Raw genomic sequence first — 20,288 nt, 5'->3', positions numbered from 1 at the left:
GAATAGACGGAATGGTAGCTTGATCCCTTGGGCACGTTAGACTCATATGGAGAAGGACCATGAGGATGTTGATAGGGGGTCATTCAAAGTTTGTAGAAGGAACCAATCAAGGTATGTTTAAATAAGGTACAATCATTTTATCTTTAAATTTTCTTTTAATGACTCTCATGTCTAGGATTTTGCTATAGAATCATGAATATTCTTATATTGTCAGGGTGATAGATCTCTAGATTATATCAACCCTTGTAATGTTTTCTTTTGTTATTTGTTCACTTTAGTGAAACCCTAGCTTTTAGGGTTTGATGAGAATATTTAGGGTTTATGACAAAACCCTAGTAGAAGTTGATATAAGATTCTAGAGCATGAAAGTGTAACCATAGTTGATTGTTTTCGCTATGATTGTGACCCTAACTAAGTTTAGGTCTACAACATCTAAAGTTTAATTTCTTATTCAATGTTTTGATAAGCGTAGATGCTCTCCTTGTGATAACATGATAACCCTAGTTTGATAAAGTTAATTTCATGCTCTTGTACATACGTGTGTGCTTGGTTGTACTTGTTGAGATTTGCAGGCACATAGTTTGCGAGAAGTTGTAAAGAGGTATGCCTACCTCATACTTGATGATGACCTTATGATGATGATGAGCATGATGGAAAGAGGGATCTACAAGAACCCTGATGACATTGAAGTTTGCATTGATGATTGAAAGATGACCTTGTTGCCATATGAAGATAAAAGGAATATATTTTTTGGAGGGTTGCACTTCTCTGATGATATGATGATGCACAAAAAAGAGCCTATGTAGTTGGAAGAATAAAAGTTGTTGATAATGGACTTATCTCCCTAGTTGAGAGGGAGGACATGATGTGTCATGACTAACAATTGTACGTATAGTGAAGGCCATAAGGAGAGAATGAGATCAAAGAATAGCTAAAGCACTACTGATGGTTAGTTTTGATGAAAGTCGTGAATAAGAATCAATTGTTTTGAGAAGTGTTGAGGCTGAGTTTGGTGTTGCTTGAGAAGTTGGAATAGGAAGCTTTTATCGAGATTTGTTTGGATATTATGATGACCTAAGCAGCATCAGAATAGTTGAAGACCCTAGATTTTATGCTAGCATATTGATAGTAAGAACCAATATATTGGAAGTTTGATATTGGTTGGGGTCATGAGGCTACAGTATGTTCTGATGAATGAACAAGTAGTTGATGTGTTGATCTCTCCTTGAGAAGTTTAAATATTTGATAAGCGTGCTTGGATTGGTGATTTGGTTAAAAGGGAGAGATGAGTAACTTAGGTTGCGTGCCTGTATGATAGTACTTGGGAGGACATCTTGGCCTAGTTGATATTGAGATTTCAATTATAGTTTGGCCTTGATGATGTCTAGATCCCTTTGTGGAAGTGTATCTTGGTCTTGATGATATGGAGCTCCATTTTAGTGATGATACCTTGACCTTGATGATAACTAGATCCCTGTGAGGGTTGGTGTCTTGGCATGGAGGTCTAGATGGTATCTATATCTAGTTGGATTGATACCAAGGCTATAGCCTAATGGTACCTATAGTGGCAAGTTGCCTTGATGACACCTTAACCCCTGTTGAGTTAGTGTCTTGGAAGGTAGCCTTGATGGAAGGTTGCTCAATTATGAATACCTCCCTAGTTAAGAGGGAGTGTTGAAAAGTGTAACTAGTATCGGACTTCAGAATTGTTATTTGGCTCATGTCATGATGTAATTCTTATGTACTTGTCAAAAGAAGGAAAAGAAAAATATTTTTGTAGAAGAAAAATTATTTATTTAAGCACGGGTTTCATGCTTAAGGTCATTGATCATTAGGTCAAAGCACACATTGAGTGCGTTTAGGGTTCTTGTCTTGAGTCGAAGTCATTGTCACAATGTCAAAGACCTTATTGGTCACTTGTAACAAGAAAAGAAAATTTATTTTAATATTTAGAAGAGTCTAGAAAGACCCCAATACCAAGTCGGCTAAGCCTACATGAAGTCGGCTTAATGTAGGCTTAAGGAGCAATGTGAAGACTATATAAAGAAGAGGATTTTGACCTCTTGGGAAAAGATGAACACATACATCTCTTGATCTGATCAGCAATAGAAAAAGAAGTGTGAAAACCTTAGAAGATAAGGAAGAGACCAGTGAAGGAAGAAAGAATGCCTTGATGGAACAGATCTTTAAAATTACTCCTTGTTCAGCCCACACATGCAAATTCTCTGCAATCTTTAAGGTTCCACAGGCCCAAAAAGTGCAAGAATGGTTGTAGACTTTATTTGAAGAACGAAATTCTTGCTTCGAAGGATATTGCCTTGTTGACATTAAAGAAGGTTTGTTTGGTGGTTGGCTTGGTCTTGGTGGAAATCTTGTTTTGGGTCTTTGGTCTTAGAAGTCTCCTTTGAAAATGATTCTATAAGAAGAGAAGTTCTATTGGGTTTTCCCTTTGGAAGGGTTTTAACCTGGCTTGGAGCCTATCTCTGGTGGCTCTCTTTCTTTTGTTTGTGAGCTTCATTGTTTGGCAATTATCTTGAGGATAAGAACATAAGAATTAATAAAGAATCACAAGTAATTGTCAAGAAAAGAGAAATCAATTTAATAAGGAACACTAACTGCTGCCCTAACGATTTCTCAACAATTTGCTTGCCGCTCTGGTACCCAAAGCACATGGTCACCCTCCAGATATCCTCCTAACTCCAACTAGAATCTCACATATCTGGTCCCCCTCACAACATGTGTGGTGTGCACCCAACTATCAACATGCATATCTGAGTCGATACTTGTCATACTCACGAACATAACTCTAGTCCCTATCATGTGGTGTGATGCCCCATTATCCACAAACCAAACTCTATTGTTCTCGCACTTGGCAACACTTCTCGAAAGATGAGATACCAAGGAGAACTCCTTCTCAAACTTCTCTGCAAACTCAATGACCTCAGCTAAACCAACTACTTGTTCCTCATTCTCTTTCTTACCTTTCTTTTCATTTGGACAATGGCCCACATAGTGACCAAACTTGTGACATGCAAAGCACTTGACTTTGCTCATGTCCTTCCCAGAAGTAGATCCCCCACTTCCCTTTACATTTCCCTTGCCTTTACCCTTTGCTGCAAGGGCCACATTATCTTCGTCACCACCATCTGTCTTCACTTGATCTCTACTCATAAAACACTCTCGGATCTCTTCTTGAGTAAAGTCATCCGACAAATTGCTCCAATTTGGAAGCGCCTCCTCTCTCTACCCACCACACACTTCACAAAAACATCCCACTTCTTGGTGAAGCCCTTCATAGCTAAACGCACCAACTCTAAGTTTGAAATCACCTCTCTAACTATTACCAACTCATCTTTCACCTGAGAAACTCTAGTGAGATAGGAGGCCACACTCTCTCTTTTGACTATCCTAGTATTAAGAAGCTTGTCCTTAAGGGTTAGTAATGTCCCCAATTTTTGGATTGCCTTATGCTGAGATTAGGAGGAATTTCCAGAGCTTATGTCACCCAAGTCACAGGAGCAGGATTACATTCTTGGTGGACTCGGAGGGTTTCGAGGAGTTTTATAGGGGCTGACTGGGATAGCTTGCCACTTTTCATCATCAAGATCAATTTTGCATAGTTTGATCTTGGTTCTGCTACATTTCAACGATTTCCATAAAACAAAGTTAATAACGAGCATATTTTAATTAATTATGCTTAAGGTGTTGTTACAGGTTGATTACTTGGAGAAACACCTTAGTGTAATAGCTCGTTGAAATCGGGACGAGAAGAACTACAAGACAGAATGATGAAAAGGAGCTTTGGGAGGCCAGTGTGATCATGGTGGCAGTTTAAGCATTTTTTGGAGATAAAAGTGATGATAATTAGTAATAAAGTCACTTATTAAATAAAAGGACACAAAGTGATTTTATCTAACCGGTAAATAAAAGAGGGCAAAAGTCACTTGGAAAATAGGAGGAAAATGTACTAAGTAACTTATTATTAATAATCAAATAATAAAAGGAGATTTTTAGAAGTTTGGAGAAGATCCCACAAAATCTTATAAAAGGGGAGAGAAGGCCATTTCTCATTCATTTTGGTTTATGATTATTTCTTGGTTTTTGGTTTGGGAGCCATTGAGAGTTTCTCTTGAGGGTTTCAAACGAGACTCTCAAACTAGTTTCGGTGGACATCCATTGCCACCCTAGCTGGTAATCATCCAATTTCGGTGGACATCATTGCCACCCTAGTTGGCATTGCAGGGAAATTATTTAGATTTCCATTTGTGCTTAAATTGCAGGTTAATTTGCAGCTATCTCTCAAGGAGCCAAATATATATATATATATATATATATATATATATATATCGAAGATCGAGTTGCTATTGTTGGGATCAAATTTATTAAGAAGGTCGAGTTTATCTCTTGTCATTATCTTTAATGGGCCGAATTCATCTCAATTGTTGGGTCGAGTTTCATTAGCTATTCAAAGGGCCAAATTTGTTTGGACATATTATTTATTGGAGATAAGTTATTTGCTAAGGTTCTATCCATTTTGCTGGATTTGATATTTATTTGTTGGTGGTTCTGTCCATGTTGTCGAAGTTGATATTTATTTGTTGGGGCCAAGAATATTTTCCAAAGATGTTTATTTATTGGGGCCGATATTATTTGCCAAAGACCTTTATTTGTTGGGGTTGAGATTTTTTGCCAGAGATCTTTATTTGTTGGGGCCGAGATTATTTGTTGGAGATATTTATTTGCTAGGCCCGATATTATTTGCCAGAGATCTTTATTTGTTGGGGTTGAGATTATTTGTCAGAGATCTTTATTTGTTGGGGCCGAGTTTATTTGCCAGAGATCTTATTTTTTGGGGTCGAGATTGTTTGTTGGAATTGAGCTTATTTGTTGAGGCCAAATTCTTTATTCCAGAGGAGGGCCGAAATTGCATTGTTTATTCTAGAGAGTCGAATTCATCCTTTTCTAAGGGTCAAATTGATTGAGCCATTTTGTCGAGGTTGTATTTAGATTTCTGGGTTGGTATTTTGAATGTAAACCTCTTATTAAGTTTAATAAAATTGTGGTTGTGCCCTTGGAATATTTTTTGCTGTAAGTGTTTATTACTTTGCTTACTAAGTGTTCGAAGAAATGTTTGCTCACTAAGTGTTTGACGAAATGTGTCAAAGGAAAAATTAATAAATTTTGTGAGTTATATTAGCATATTTTAGCAACAGGAAAAATAAAAAAATAAATAAATTAAAAATAAATAAATAAATAAACAACTATAGTGTCCCAGAATATCTTGAATTTTATCAAAAAGGGAATATTACAATGGTATCAGAGCATGGCTTTCGCCAGTTTTGGATCTAAATCAAGGTAATATAGAGAAGAAGAACTTCAGGACTAGACTCTGAAGGGAAAATTCCTCCAAGTCAGTTGCAACAAGAAAGACTTGTTCAAAAATTTGAAGAATATAACAGGAATTTCACAAGATTGGTAGAGCAATTTGAAGCACGAGCATCATCAAGGGCGACAAAAAAAAAAGAAATTGCAGATCTACAAATGATGAAGGTAAAAGGAGCAAAACAACTTAACAAAATCCCAGTGACAATGTTGTGAGTGCAAGAGAAACGATGATTGGAAGTGAGGACTATGATCAAACCTCCCAGGATGAATTGGGAGAAATCATACTCCTTGAAGATGAAGCTAGCCCTCCCATAGACTTCTCTCACAAAACCTAAAAAACCCAGAAAAACCTTGGGCAGATTCCAGCTCATCCGGAAAGCCCCAATTTAGTGTGAGTTTCCTAGTCTTCCCAGCTCTGCACAGTACTCCAAATAAGATAAATTTGTACCACAATGCTCGAACTCTTCAATCCTGCAAAATCATTGGCTCAAATGAGAGAAATTTCCTACAAAACCTCAAGTACTCCAACCCTCTGTAGTTGATTCTAAAATGGACACTTCAAATTACTTTTGCGCCCAAACAATACGTGGAACTAGTAAACACTTGCAATAAGCTTTGTGAAAGCTCGGAAGATGGAATCCCCAACTCCTCACTAAGGAGACACTCGAAGTTCTCTAAAATAAGGGTGGAATTTTGCCTGGAATTCCTGTGCTAAACAACACTTTGGCCCTTGTGCTAAACAACTCCAAGAGAAGATGAAATGTGAAGTGTAATAGTCAAAAGATGCCCAACAAATGAGTCTCTCCTCCTATAATTTCTCTCCATGCTTCTAGACTCCTTTTTAATATTATTTTATTAGTAGGGGCCATTTTCCACTTAATAGATTTTTGCCACCATTTTAATAAAATAATATTTGTTGCCATTCTCTAATAAAATATTATTTTGCTGCACTTTTCTAATAAAAATAATATTTGCCCCCTTTTAATCAAATTGGGAAAAATCCCTTAGCAATTTTGCACTCACAAAAATTGGGAATATTACATGATCATGAGGGAGTTGCATGACATACCTTCGACAGGACATTTCGAGGCATTGCATGGGCATGAAGCACAGTGGATGGTAGAGCTCTTTTACAAGAGGGCATGTAAGCTCCAGGCAGTATTTGAGTGCATCATCGGGAGACTGGATAGCAAATTTTGTTGTGTTATCTAGTTGCATGACATACCTTCAACAAGACATTCCGAGGCATTGCATGAGCATGAAGCACAGTGGATGGTAGACCTATTTTACAGGAGGGCGTGTAGGCTCTATGCAGTATTTGAGTGCATCATCAAGGGATGGGATAGCAAATTTTGTTGTGATCTAGTAGAAGTAGGGCAGTGTAGCATGCACTAAGCTAATTATCGATTCATGGTGTCCATATGTTGATTGCTTACAGGGATCAGAGGAGAGGCACAAATGGGTTCCAACAGCTATCAATATTATGCAACAGTCAGTAGAGATTGGGAGTTGTGAGTTTTTGATATGAGTGTGGGAATAAGAGATCCAGCTGGTTGCTAGATCACTCCACTTTTTGATGAGCAGGGATATGACAGAGAGTGATCTAGTTGATTTTGGGGCTGACACGTGGAGGAATACAAAGGCCTTCACCATGTGGCGATGCATATTTTCCCTATTGTTGCTCAAGATCGAGTCTAGTTGTAGACCGGTAGACTCTGACCTCACTGAGATGCCTTGGCAGGATGTGCTTCATGGTTGTGGGTACAGACTTACAAATATTTTGGCATGTGGTTCCAGGCGAGGAGGATTCAGTGTGGGCATGATGGGTCGTTATTTATGAATAGAGTGGCACAGTGTTAGTATGGCAGTCTCCTTTTGAGATTAGCATGGGACCCTGGCATCACAAGGCTTGGTATTTCAACTACCATTAGGGATGAGTTGGTTTTTACAGGGGGAGATCACTCTAAGTTTTGCAGAGAGCGTTTCATTTCTCAGTGATTTGTTGATATTTTGGAACACCTCACTAGTATGGCAGTATGATCAGCAGGCGGAAGTCATGGTTAGTTCATGTGGAGGACCCCTCTCAACAGGAGTTGGATTGCACCTTCAAGAGTTCACTCTTGAGGTGGATGAGATTGGTTTTCTAATAGAACAGCTTTTCGAGATGACAGGGATTTTGCATTTTCAAGATGCTCTACTTACTGGTAGTATGCAAAGGGCCTCTGGTGTTTATACCTTGCTGGGGAGTGAGTGGATCAAGGAATGTTTCACGATGATTAGAATGGTTTGGGACTCCAGTATCATGAAATCCATTCGCGTTGGGGTAGTAAAGTGTGGTTTGGAGTGGCGCAGTGGCACATTTGGGGCCCTGGTATAAGTTTGGATCCCTGCTACAAGCTGCCTTGAGAAATGTGCCCTTACCCTGTTGCTAGTTGCCTTGGAATTTGTGTCTTTCCTTATTGCTCCTCCTTTTCTCCTCAACCCTCTTTTCCTCTCTTTCTCTCGTGAAAAGTGTGCCTCTTCCTCTCCCTTTTCTCCATTTATAAACTCAATAATTACTAAAACCATTAAATCTTGCCATCTCAAGATCAACAGTTGTGACTTAATCTCTCATTGAGATGACTTAAGTCACTTTTAGAAAAAATACTTCATAAAATCACTTAAGTCACTCAAACTTTATAAAATCACTTTTAGAAAAAAGCCACTTCCTAAAATCATTTAAATAAATTTAGTAATTAAATATAAAAGTACAGTTTCGAACTTTATACACTCACTTTATAAAGTTAAGTGACTATGTAGGGAATATGAAGGATCACTTCTGCATGCTAAACACAACCCATATGGAAGTACCTTTCGAGCTACAATAACTAACACTAACTTGGACATGTCACTTGATGCCACAACCTACATTTGCCCAACTAAGGATGTCACACGAACAATATAGCCTTATGCTAAAGCTTCCGAAATTCCTAGCCCCCAAAGGTCTCTCTCTCTCTCTCTCTCTCTCTCTCTCTCTCTATATATATATATATATATATATCACTTGATGCCACAACCTACTTTTGCCCAACTAAGGATGTCACACGAACAATATAGTCTTATGCAAAAGCTTCCAAAATTCCTAGCCCCCAAAGTCTCTCTCTATATATATACATATATAGTTACTCGATGGGGGTGGGTGAACGGAGCCTAGCTCCCAATGAGGGAAACCAAGAGACATGACACGTGCTTTAAGGCGAGGAGGCAGCCAATCCAAGTGGCATCATCTAAACCGAAGCCTCGAGAAGGAGGAGGCTCCCTTTATATCAACGCAATTCAGAAAATTATGCTACATTTGGTTTCTTGGCAGGGCAGTTGGGTGAGCGGTTTCACTAAGGCCGAGTGTGCACAGACTTTTACCCTGTGCATGCTCGTTGGTCTAGGTAGCTCTGTATTGAAGGACGTTGGTTGTGGGTGTAATGTTTGTAGTGTTGGGCTTGCTTAAGTGACGGTTAGGGTGGTGTGGTATCTAGAAGAGTGGAGTTGGGGGTGCACGCAGTGTATGCCTAGAACATCAAATGAAGCTTATGCGGTGAGATTTCAAGTGACACAGCTCTCCCGTGGGCGTAGCTTCCATGTCTTCGAAAAAAATTGGTAAGGGAAGGATTTCCCTTCTGCTCTAAACGCTCTTTATTTTATGCATTACATCAATGTATGGACATCTCAGTTTGTTTCCTTTATTAGGAGGGTGCAACTTTGTAGCGAGGCTTCATTTTGGGGCTCCAGGGAGGCAAAATTGGGTGGCCCTCCAATATTCAGGGCTTTGCAAAGGGCCCACCCTCGAGTGATTGTGTTAATCTAATTCACAACAAGTGTGTTGGAAGCGCTCGTGGTCTTTGCACTTGTTGAGTGGTTATGCTCCCTCACAAGGGCTTGAAAGCCAAAATTGCGGGAGCGAGTTGTGTGCCTCTTTCTCTCTAACGACCTGGTGCTTGGATAACCTAGTGGCTATGTTACGCTAGTACGGGTGTGCCCGACAAGGAGTATGACCTCCTGGCCAACCTGGGCAGCGGGCCGACCGGGAGAAAGCATTGAACAAGGACATGGCTAGGGGAGCAGACATGGAGGGTGAAGTTGCTCATGTCCATGCCTAGTCACCGGGACGTGTGGAGCAACCGCCTACGCTGGCCTCGATAGTCAAACAGCTGCGTGATATCTCGGCTAGCCTCGATGTCATCCACCAATAGAGGTACAAAGACAGAAATGAGGCTATCGCTTACATAAAAGATGTCCAATACAATCAAGGGGCATTCTGGACCGCCTAGTATCTGGGCGTCGTAGCCAGCGTCAAACCAGTGAGCGCTTGTACAAGATTGAGACGCAGCTTGCTCATATCGATCTCCATGTTCATGAAGGTCATGGCCCTCCTGTGGCCTCGAAAGTTGCTCATGCACCGAATCTCCTCCCTTGAAATGTTATCTGCTGGTTTTTTTTTGGTTTTGCAAGTGTTTTGGGCTACATAACTCTTCTGCCTTTGGGGTTCATGTAAAAATTGGCAATATCTTCTCTGCTTTTGCACTCCTCTCCTAGCTAACAAATCCGGTCAGAGTGAAGTTGGGAGAGCAAAAGGCCTCAGGACTATATGTTGTATGAGTATCTTTTTGAAGAATTAATGAAAAAAAAAAAATATATATATATATATATATATATAGTTTGCATACTTTGCAATATAGATCAATATATCATATTAGTGGAGTGGTCACAAATAAGACACTCAACGTGCATTGTTTCTTGACTCTTATGTTATGAATCATGATTTACCAGTGTCTCACTCAAAGCTATCAATTATAGATGGCTGATTTTAATGTTGTGATTCATGAATTATTTTAATTCATAATCTAAATTGATTATAGCTTTTATGTTGTGATTTTTGAAAAGTTTTGATTCTAAAATCTGAATTTTCTATGTTATTTTACAAATTATAAGAAATATTTATATTTTGTGTACCTGTCATTTCCCCAACATATATGAACATTGACTTTTCAAAATTTTGGTAAAGCCAGATATGGAACTTGGTAACATATAGTAAAGGAAATAATATTGGGTTAAATATCATTAGACCAATCAAATATCTCTTTGACTTTTAATACTCGACTCAGATTTAATTTATCAAGTCTAATTCAAATGCCATATTAAACACTAAATAAGATAAGACAGTTTTATTAATATATGAGAAAGAACCACAAAAGTAGGTTGACGGGACTAAAAGAGATGAGATAAATAAATCTTAAAAGAAATGATCAGTTTGTTTTAAGACTTGGGGGAGATACAGAATAGAGTTTCAAACAACAATCATAATCCTAATTAATTATCTTTAACACAATTTTCATTATTGATTTGGAATTAGGTTCTTTGGCATTATGACTCAAATCAAATTCAATGCTATTTAACTTTTAATGGAAAACATTGCCAGTACTTAACCAAACCTTCAACTATGTAACTCGCATCTTGACTGAATTTGTTAAAATTGGCAACTAGGGTGGTCAAATTGTCAAGGTCAGCCAGCAAACTTATGTAGGCTCAAAAGCCCAACAATCATGTTTATTCATCCTCAACATTGCATATAAATAGAAGGTGACTTAGCCTCATTTGGACACGCTCATCTTCACACTTCTCTCTCTCTCTCCTCATTGATTGGGTACAGATTTCTGGGCCTATCTCTCTCCACACGTCCGAAATTTCAGGAGAGCAAAATTTCAAGAGGCCGAAATTTCAGGAGACCAAATTTCTGGATAGATTGACCAAGCGTTGACCAACATGCGTTGACCTCCTTTAACTGCATTTTTGTGAGGGCTATCTCTGTTTGGGCAGGCCGTGTTTCTGGGCACAGAAATCAAGGCTAAACGTTGACTGCAGCTAGGGCTTACCGCAAGTGGGTTGTTTGACCAGACTTTGACTGCAATGAATTTGACTGTTTTGAGGGTTGTTTTATCTTCTTGTTTGGAGGCCGAAGTTGACTGAAGTTGACCGATTTGCAAAGGGTCAAATCTGCCCTGATGACCAGCGTTGAAATTTTTGGTTAGGGCTCTTTCATTGTTGTTATAAATTATCAGATTTGTAAATTGTACTATCTCTCTCTGCTGAACTATTGAACACTAAAAGAAGATTTGATCAACGGTTTCCCCACATTGGGGTTTGTCCCTGGATGGTGCCACATCTTGTGTCCTCTTGTCTTGGCTTGTCTTCTACTATTTATGTTTATGTTCTATCTGCATTTTACTATCATGTTGATGTGATTGCTAATCTGAATATTGATACTGGGCTAATAAAGAAATTGAAGTAAAATTGCTCTAAAGCATAGAACATACCATTGTTGCCTAAAATTAACAAAATTGAAAAAGTAGAACCAATTACCTTGCAATTTTGATCCTGCGGTTCTTTGACTATGGACATGTTGCATTTTAGTTTTGCCTATTGCTCAATTGTTGATCAATTTTAAGCAATCTAAATTTGCTATCACTTAACCAGCAAAAACAGTAACTAGGGTCTAGACTGAAGGCAAGGAATAAACACTAGGGCATACATGCAGCTATATAAACTAAAATGACATTTGTTGTTTTTTAACGAGATAGTTGGAGGAGCACTTTAATTTTGGACGTCCTGTACACTCTCTGACTCCACTCCAAGACTGGGGGGGAGGTGGGGGTTCCCTTGTAAATTTCTTTAACTAACCCAACTACAGATGCCTAGCCTTATACATCCTCGGGGCACTGATCCAAAGGCAAGAGACTTTTCCTGGCCACTCAAATCCCAGTACTGCCAAGCTCGTCATTTCTTTCTTTTAGCTTATCTAATCGCTAGAGTCAATAAGTTGCCAACCAAATCCACTTCTTGAACATTCGAAGTCAAATCAATGAGAAAAATAGCTACCTCCCACCTAACCAACAGATACCCAGCCACCCCCTAAGTGTGATCAATCAATGAAACTTCTATCAAGAGATTCTTCCTCTCAACCACTGATGTTTGGAGAGATGGTTCATTTCTATTTACAGCTCTCCATAGTATCATGCAGCCAAGCCCCTTCAACCCTGCAAGTATTCCTCAAAGGACATCATCAAGCTTTGCATCAGTGCCAACATTACCCTCTCAACGATAATAGACACAAAAAATATCTATTCCCCCTCTTCTACCTTTACTTGTACTTTTATTTCCAAATATGATGCTAATGCTGAGGTAGGGCTTCACACCTCTTCGGGTTTTCCTCTTTTGATTCACCTAGCTCATGCTACTCTCTGGGTTATTGTCTTTTGTATCTCTCCTTGTAGTTTTTTTACTACATTGTTGAACACTAACAAAATTACCTTTACAGTTATTTCTTTTATTTAATCACTTTTAATGTTGTGAAGGGTGAAGGGTGTCATGTATTCAGTATTTACTATTCACATATTAGCAATCCTTCTAAATCGTATTAAAAACTAGAACTTGCATGATCCTATGGGAATACAATTACATTTCAAGTATTACACAAAATTCATTTTGCAGTTGATGTGAAAAGGAAACTAGAAACAAACAATAAGATGGACCATGTCTAATACATCATATAAGAAGAATTAGAACAGTTGCATAACATAATTTATGCTTACCTTTCAGCTTCACCACTAGGCATGATAGCACGGCCTGAAGAGAGCCCAGTTCCAACTACTAGAACTTGTTCACTCCCAACCTTCCATAGCCGCATGCATTTTGCAGTTTCACCTGGATCAAGCGTAAATGTTGAAAGGAGTGAACCACTAAGAGGATCAACACAGCAAATCTCCGAAACAGGACTAGAATTATCCTCATAACACCCTGACTGCATTACAAGCAAAGTCTTGCTTTCAGAATGATATGAGACTCTCCTTGGTGTCCTTCCCAGAAGTAGTTTCTGCACATTTAATCTCTTCGTGTGTACCATTTCCACCTGAGTTTATAGACACATTGTTCTCGATAAGACATATATTATACTTCATATGCAATCAAAAGGCATTCTTGTGAGGCTCAAAGATGTAGAAAAACACTATAATAAAGAGATTCGAAGACAATAACAATTGTTTGAATAAGATCTCAAAATTCAAAGAGAAATGAACTTAACAAGTTTATCATTAATTATGTGCAGACCAAATCCAAAAGCAACTAAGCAAGTCATGGCAAAAATAATGGACATGAAGATAAGAAGAAAATTTCCAGAAATTGGACACTTACTGTATAGTTGGGTTTGGAAATAGCCTTTTGCATTCCAATCAATAGTTAGATGCATGAAAACTTATCTACTGTGCTCTTGAAAACAAAAGAAAATAATCACTGTTAAAGTCATATGATCCAACTGCCATTGTAACATGAGTATATCCAACAGCCCACAAGCCAGATATACCAATAACTTATGACTTAGCAAGAGCCGAGATGTCCCAACCCCACAACAGTGGACTCTATCCCAGGGAGTGCCTACTCTTCAAGCCTTATCACAGCGGGTCAACATGTCACTCTACAGGAATTGAAACCAGGTGGAGAGGATAACAAACTGTTTTCCCAACCACTCGGGCTAAGACCATCTGTTTCAATTTCTAGTAAGAAAACAGAGCAAAGATCAAAGTTTAAAGGTTTTTAAGAAAAACTTCGCCTGTGCTAATGCGTGTCCTCTGAATGCAAAAGATTGTTAAACAATAATACTGTGCATCGATTTTTGGCCACTCAATTAACATGCAGAACAGTTTCTTTATCTCAAATTGAAGACCACTATGATCAATTTAAGCAGCTAAACTATTCATACAACTCTCAAGATCTTGAATAAAATCTACAGTTGTCTGATCGGTACCAATCCTCTAGGTGAAATGGAAGGGAAGACTCTTGAAAAATGTAACTAGGTTTGGTCTTCATAATTGTATTTGAGTCATAATAAAATGTACTTATGAAAAAGGAATATAAAAGAAATTTTTTTATTCTTATTATGATTTATTTAAAGCATGGGTTTCATGCTTGGGTCATCATGTTTTAGGTCAAAGTCCACATTGAGGACTTCTAGCATTTATTCTAAGTCAATAGAGTCATTGTACATTTAAAGAAACCCTTTTTGGGCATTTGAATCATGTAAAAAGAATTATTTTTAGACAAAAATGAATTATGTCACCTCCACACCATGTCAGTCTCAAAAAAGGTAATTCGACCTCACCAGAAGCCTATATATTGAAGCAGTTCGATTCATTTGGAGGATATCACTCACACAACTTTGATCTCCTAGAAGAAGCCGTGAAAAAGTGCAAAGTTGCAGTGGAAGAAGGAGAATTGAAGGATCAAAGGTTTTGGGTTATCTCTCTCTCTCTCTCAAACGTGTGATTTTCTGGGCTATGGCATCAAGGTTGAAGTTTCGTTATGCATCAAGAAGTTTTGTTACAGCATCAAGGTCGAAGTACAGCATCAAGGTCAAAGTGCTGCTTCAAGGTCAAAGTGTTGCTTCAAGGTCGAAGAGCCAAGTGCTTCAAGGTCGAAGTTGTTGCATTAAGATCGAAGTTGCTAGTTCGAAGATACTACTGTATCGAAGTGCTTCTGCTGCTACTGCTGCATCTAGGTCAAACACAGTACTCGAAAGTGATCGTCTGCTGAAAAAGGAAAGGGCTTACTTGGTGTTGAGGAAGTCTATGTCTATGTCTAGAGTCTTGGATCATCTCAAGAAAACTATTGAAGGAAGAGCTGTTGACTGGGTTTTCCCCTAGATTGGGGTTTTTCTCTGGCGGTCCGCCTACATTTGGTGTTCTTGATCTTCATGCTATTGTTTTGGTAATTGCTTGATGAACTAAGATAAAATAAGAAAATAAGAAATTTAATAAGAACACAAGAATCTCACAAGTAATTATCAAGTATAAGAATTTTTTCTGCCTTTCCGATTTTCTAACAAAGACAACCACAACATGCATTCCTTGTAAGCCACAATAAGTACCAAGAACAGTCAAATGTCGAAGATCTGTTGCATAGAAAAACACGTTTCTATCAAAAACTATAGTCATGGGGGAGGAAAAAACACTCGACCAGAATATACAAGCAGGCACTAAAACAGTATATTGAACAGTCTTGAATTGAACACCTATTGATAAATGCAAGGAACGAAAGTGTCTCATTGAAGTTCGATAAACATCTAAGTTGCAATCACTGAAAGATACCATTCATTATAAGGGGGTGAATAGCAGATCTTTCTAATTCTGACTTTTGGAATAGAATATGCACCTGACACATCAAAAAATAAATGCTCCTGCTACTTAGTAAAAAATGATAAATGATATTCCTTTCCATTTCCCTGAAAAAGTGGCCATATGTGTATAGTAAGATAAATAATATAGATAATTGTGCTCTGTTACTGGATCCATGGGGTCTTCATGCTGGATCTACAGATCCACATTTTGGACACATACAGATACAGATCCAAGTAGGATCCGCCACATAAATGGATCCTTCAAACCTGTAAAATCGATCCCATGTCACTGAATTGATCATGTGCCAACTGGTCCTCACACAATGGATTCCAAGCAAATAACATTAGAATTTTTGCTTGATTTCATATCTTTTGAAGGATTTTTAAGGATATCTGCCACCTGTTTGAAACCCTAATAATCAAATATTATATTTAGATTTTTAGTTAGATTACTTATTAGTAATCTGTATGCTGTAAAGTTGAATAAGTAAGTTATCAATTACCTAAAGGCTGTATAGCACATGATAATGCTAGTGGGAAAGGCATGACACATCAAAATTTTAATTTTCAATTTTTTAAAATGCTAACAGGAAAGTTTTGAGACAATACATAGATAATAACATATAATGTACAAAGGATGGCTGTGTTATTAACAATTTAATTAGATCAATCCCATCCAAGTCTAGGTGAAGAGTCCTCTTAGAAGAGTATGATACATAGACTATAGTATGTTCTCAAACAGTGTACAATATTCATTTACCACTGTAACTAGATAGGGAATTTTTAGATTTTAAGACAAATTTCAAGGAAGATGACAGGTTGATCATGATGTAGAGTTGAAATATTCAAATGATGAACATGTAGACCCATTTTTGAACATGTAGTTAGACATACTCTACATATCATATCAATAGAGTGATCATTGATGAAACACTCAATTTTGTATTTACAGTTATCTTTTTTGTATAAAGCATGATGCATCATGATTTCAATATTCAGATTTATGAATTATCTAATGATTTCAATTCTAATGTTGTGATTCATGAATGGTTTTGATTTTTAACTTTGAATATGTTTTTTAAAATTTTAAAAATATTATTTTATTTTTTGTATATGGTGTTTCCCCACCATATCTGGATCCTGGCTTTTCAAAAATCTGGTGGATCTATGTCCAATTCCATTTCCTGGTAACTTAGTAATTGTATTAATGTCCAACGAATGACCACAAAAGACATGGAAAGTTTTCCACATGATGGATGAAAAAGCATCGCGCACAATGTACATTTGAAGGATCTTGATTCTCAAGCATGTTCTCAAATAAAACAACTGTTATGCAAGTCTATTTTAACTTTTAAGTATGTTCTCAAGTAAAACTACTGTTATGCAAGTCTATTTTAAATTTTAAGTATGTTTAGATATAAAGGCCACATAACCAATATTAAATATATTTCTGTCGATCTTAACAGGTTAAACAATAAGGCAACCCTCAGAAAAATACAAAAGGGATTATAGGTGAATGCAAATAAAATGAGAAAAAAGAATTAGCACTCCACAACACATTTTTTTCTCAATTACTTTAATCCTAAATGCAATCTGCAAAAACATGAACAAAGAAGTAAATTGCACGAGAATACGAGAATAAATCTACTCACCAAATGGAGGCTGCAATCAGCCACAAAGAGTATTCCTCTTGGGCAATCAATGGAGCTCACAGGAGTCACATGTGTTGCAGGTTGAAATGAAATTGACGTGTAAGCAATTCTTTGACTATCCCTTGCAATCTGAATTAGCCAAGGTCGATCACTAAGTGCTATTATATCTGAACGTAAGGACTCACAAAGTGGAACCAAGAAAACTGGAGTTATGCCTACACGACGAACAGCTATTAATTGTAGCTGGACAGGGAAAGAACTTTCTGCTGTATCCATTTTGTTGAAAGTAATCTCATCTTGACGGTGGCAACTTTCATATGAATCTGTAAGAGAACTGTTGCTATCCAACAGAGTGTTTAAAGCACAATTTGGAGATGGTAGCTCTAATGAAAAGATAGAACTTGTGGGCCATTCATAACGAAGCAACATACCGTTTCTTAGACCTGAAAGAATATAAAGACGATCAAACAGAGCAAGTCTCACATCCTGTGGTACACATCCACTGACAGCAGTGCCCATTGAATTTGTCAGTGAAATGGACCCAATAGCAAGGGCTGTAAAATTCTCTCCAGGCACCATTGACAAAAGCTCCACAGAGGGCTTATGCGTGCCAACTATACAAACTTTTCCAATCTCAACTCCATCTGGAAATGTACAATACGAACTGTCTTCTACCAAGCCCACAATAGAAGCTGGCACAGAACTAGGGCCAAGTTCTTCTTGAGGTATAGATATGCAGGATACCTCAGCCTGAAGTTGTACCCTCTGAATTTCATAAAGTTCATGACCTCCAGATGACGAGGTCCTTATGCCAAGCATAAGCAAAATCCCTGGAGAAGACATTGCCAAAATTATTGTTCTCCAAGCAATTGCTCCTAGACTGATACTTAAGCCTTTTGGCCTCCAAGACGTGCAGAAAGGAACTGAGACAGCCAGACCTGCTGGATGAGCAGCTGCTGTTGGGGCACATAGGCGCACTTCATTTCTACACACCTGTACCACCCTTCCTTCCTCCACCAAACCACATGCCAATGTGGAAGCATTAGGATCAAAACCAACTGCATCTGTTATATCAACAAAGCTCAAACCCACCGACAAAACACGGGTCTCCTCAACAAAGGAAATTACAAGAAAGGAATGATAAGAATCTTGGTGCTTCATGCGCATAGTCCAAGTACCGGTCACACCCTGGTATATGGGAGGTGTACTAAGTAGCTTCTCCACACTTATGCCATTTCGAATGATTCTTAAAGAGCCTTCACGACCCATGCCACAACAAGCAAACATCTGATCTTGCTTTTCATTGTGATAATCTACAAGGGAAATGTCTAAGATGGGTGCAATGTTCTGAATCAGGCTCCTGCACACTAGTGCTCCCTCTTCAATCTTAAGAACCTGCCCATCCCCCATCTCTACAAGTGCAGCAATAAAACCACCCTTGGTCCATAGCATTGCCTTGCAAGGTGAGCATTTATAAAGGCAATTACTTACCTTTACCTTAATCCCATCCTGACCTCCAAGTAAAAACTCTGCTATAAAAACTTCTCCAACATCAAGACAAATAACTAACCTTGGATTGCCAAAGTAATCTGGTTCCCAACTCCATGAGGATATAGCAGGGCACGATGAGCTGAATTTGCATTGTTCACTATCAATAATGTCACCTCTACCTGCAGAACTTGTCCGTGAATCACTTAACTCTAGTAAAGCAGAAGCTGCAACACTGAAACTTCCTTCTTCATCACCTTCTTGACCTCCATAATCTTCTAAAACATTCATTTCTTCATCAACACTAAGCCTGCTTAAACGGACACGAGAAACGACACATGGATTGCTTGGGTCTATTAAATCCAAGAGGATGAAGTCACCATTCCTGAACAGTAATGCAAACCCAGGAATAGCAGGAATACCAGCCACATTTAATGCTAGGGGTCCAGGTGAACTAAACCGTGACCTTAAATGAATAGTCCCTTCCTTGGTGTCACACACTAACACTTGCAATTCATTTAAAACAGCCCCCTTTCTGCACATTGAACATTTCACGATAGTGAAAAGTAAGATATCTAACCAAAACATCAGACAACAATGCGACAAAACAAAATTAGCTAAAAGATACCATGAAGGGAAAGACTCACACCTATGAAGAAGAACAGCTAAAACTAGAGTGGACCCTCCTTTGGATGAAGCCTTGTATTCAATTGAAACAAAACTCATACTCCAAATTGTACCACATCCTGTGGTTGTTTCTCTAATTCTACTTGACCCTTGTTCTGTATCAACAACTTGCATTCCTGACTCCATTGGGTATACTATCTTCTGTACTTCAACAACAAAAAGAACTCAAAATTTAGAAATCATATGTTTAATGGAACTAGAAATTCTAACATTTGCAAGACAGTGAAAAAATAAACATAATTGGGAACAAGAAGATCCCCTAATAACCATTTAAAAAATTAACCTCTTCAACAATGTTGTTGCCAGCTGAAATGGTAACTGGAAACACTGCCAATCTATCTTCAAAAGCCGCAACAGCAATAGCTCGACCCCTGTACAGCATCAATTAGCCACATGGAAGTTGCTCAAATCAGACTCCAATGTAATCTTATATATGCAAGGTATGGTTTCTATGTATCTAAAGTTTACTACTATAAAGACATCATATAACATAGATTTCAAAGATGGTATCTAGTAATATCAATATTTGGGTAAACTAGTTGCATATTAGCCCCCAATGATGTTTAAAAACCCAGTTCAATATTTAGAGATTGCACATAATTCAAGGGAAACATGTTATGAAATTAAATAGAAGCAATTTAGCACTCAGCAACACCTACATTTGAGGCAAAAGAGTGGAAGATAACTCATACAAATGACCCTATTGCAGAACCATAGATATCCTAACAGAAGATTTTGGAGAAGCAGCAAGAATGCGGAATTGAAGATATCCTAATGGAAAGTTTCCTTTCAATGTGTTGCCTCTCCATTCTATTTTTTCATTTTTACAACTAAATGTTTCTTTTAACTATATGATCAAATATGTACAAGGCATTTTA

At 38.0% G+C, this 20,288-nt stretch overlaps 1 protein-coding gene across 1 annotated transcript in view; it reads right to left on the bottom strand.

Annotated features, from left to right (window-relative positions):
- The window catches only part of LOC149191244 (Cleavage and polyadenylation specificity factor (CPSF) A subunit protein), a 134,457-nt gene that overhangs the window by 68,504 nt on the left and 45,665 nt on the right, over nucleotides 1-20,288 (bottom strand). Inside the window, exons 5-8 of the mRNA XM_089404140.1 lie at nucleotides 19,694-19,781; nucleotides 19,373-19,551; nucleotides 17,236-19,258; nucleotides 13,008-13,324 (exon numbers count right to left, since the gene is read on the bottom strand). Of these exons, the coding sequence (XP_089260266.1) occupies nucleotides 13,008-13,324; nucleotides 17,236-19,258; nucleotides 19,373-19,551; nucleotides 19,694-19,781 (2,607 nt within the window). The remainder of the gene's footprint in view (nucleotides 1-13,007; nucleotides 13,325-17,235; nucleotides 19,259-19,372; nucleotides 19,552-19,693; nucleotides 19,782-20,288) is intronic.

Source organism: Pinus tabuliformis, chromosome 2_2 (genome assembly GCF_031772625.1).
Source record: "Pinus tabuliformis cultivar Carrire ecotype Pingquan chromosome 2_2, CPIR1, whole genome shotgun sequence".
Lineage (NCBI taxonomy): Eukaryota > Viridiplantae > Streptophyta > Pinopsida > Pinales > Pinaceae > Pinus > Pinus tabuliformis.
This window is presented reverse-complemented; position numbering and strand designations above follow the sequence as displayed.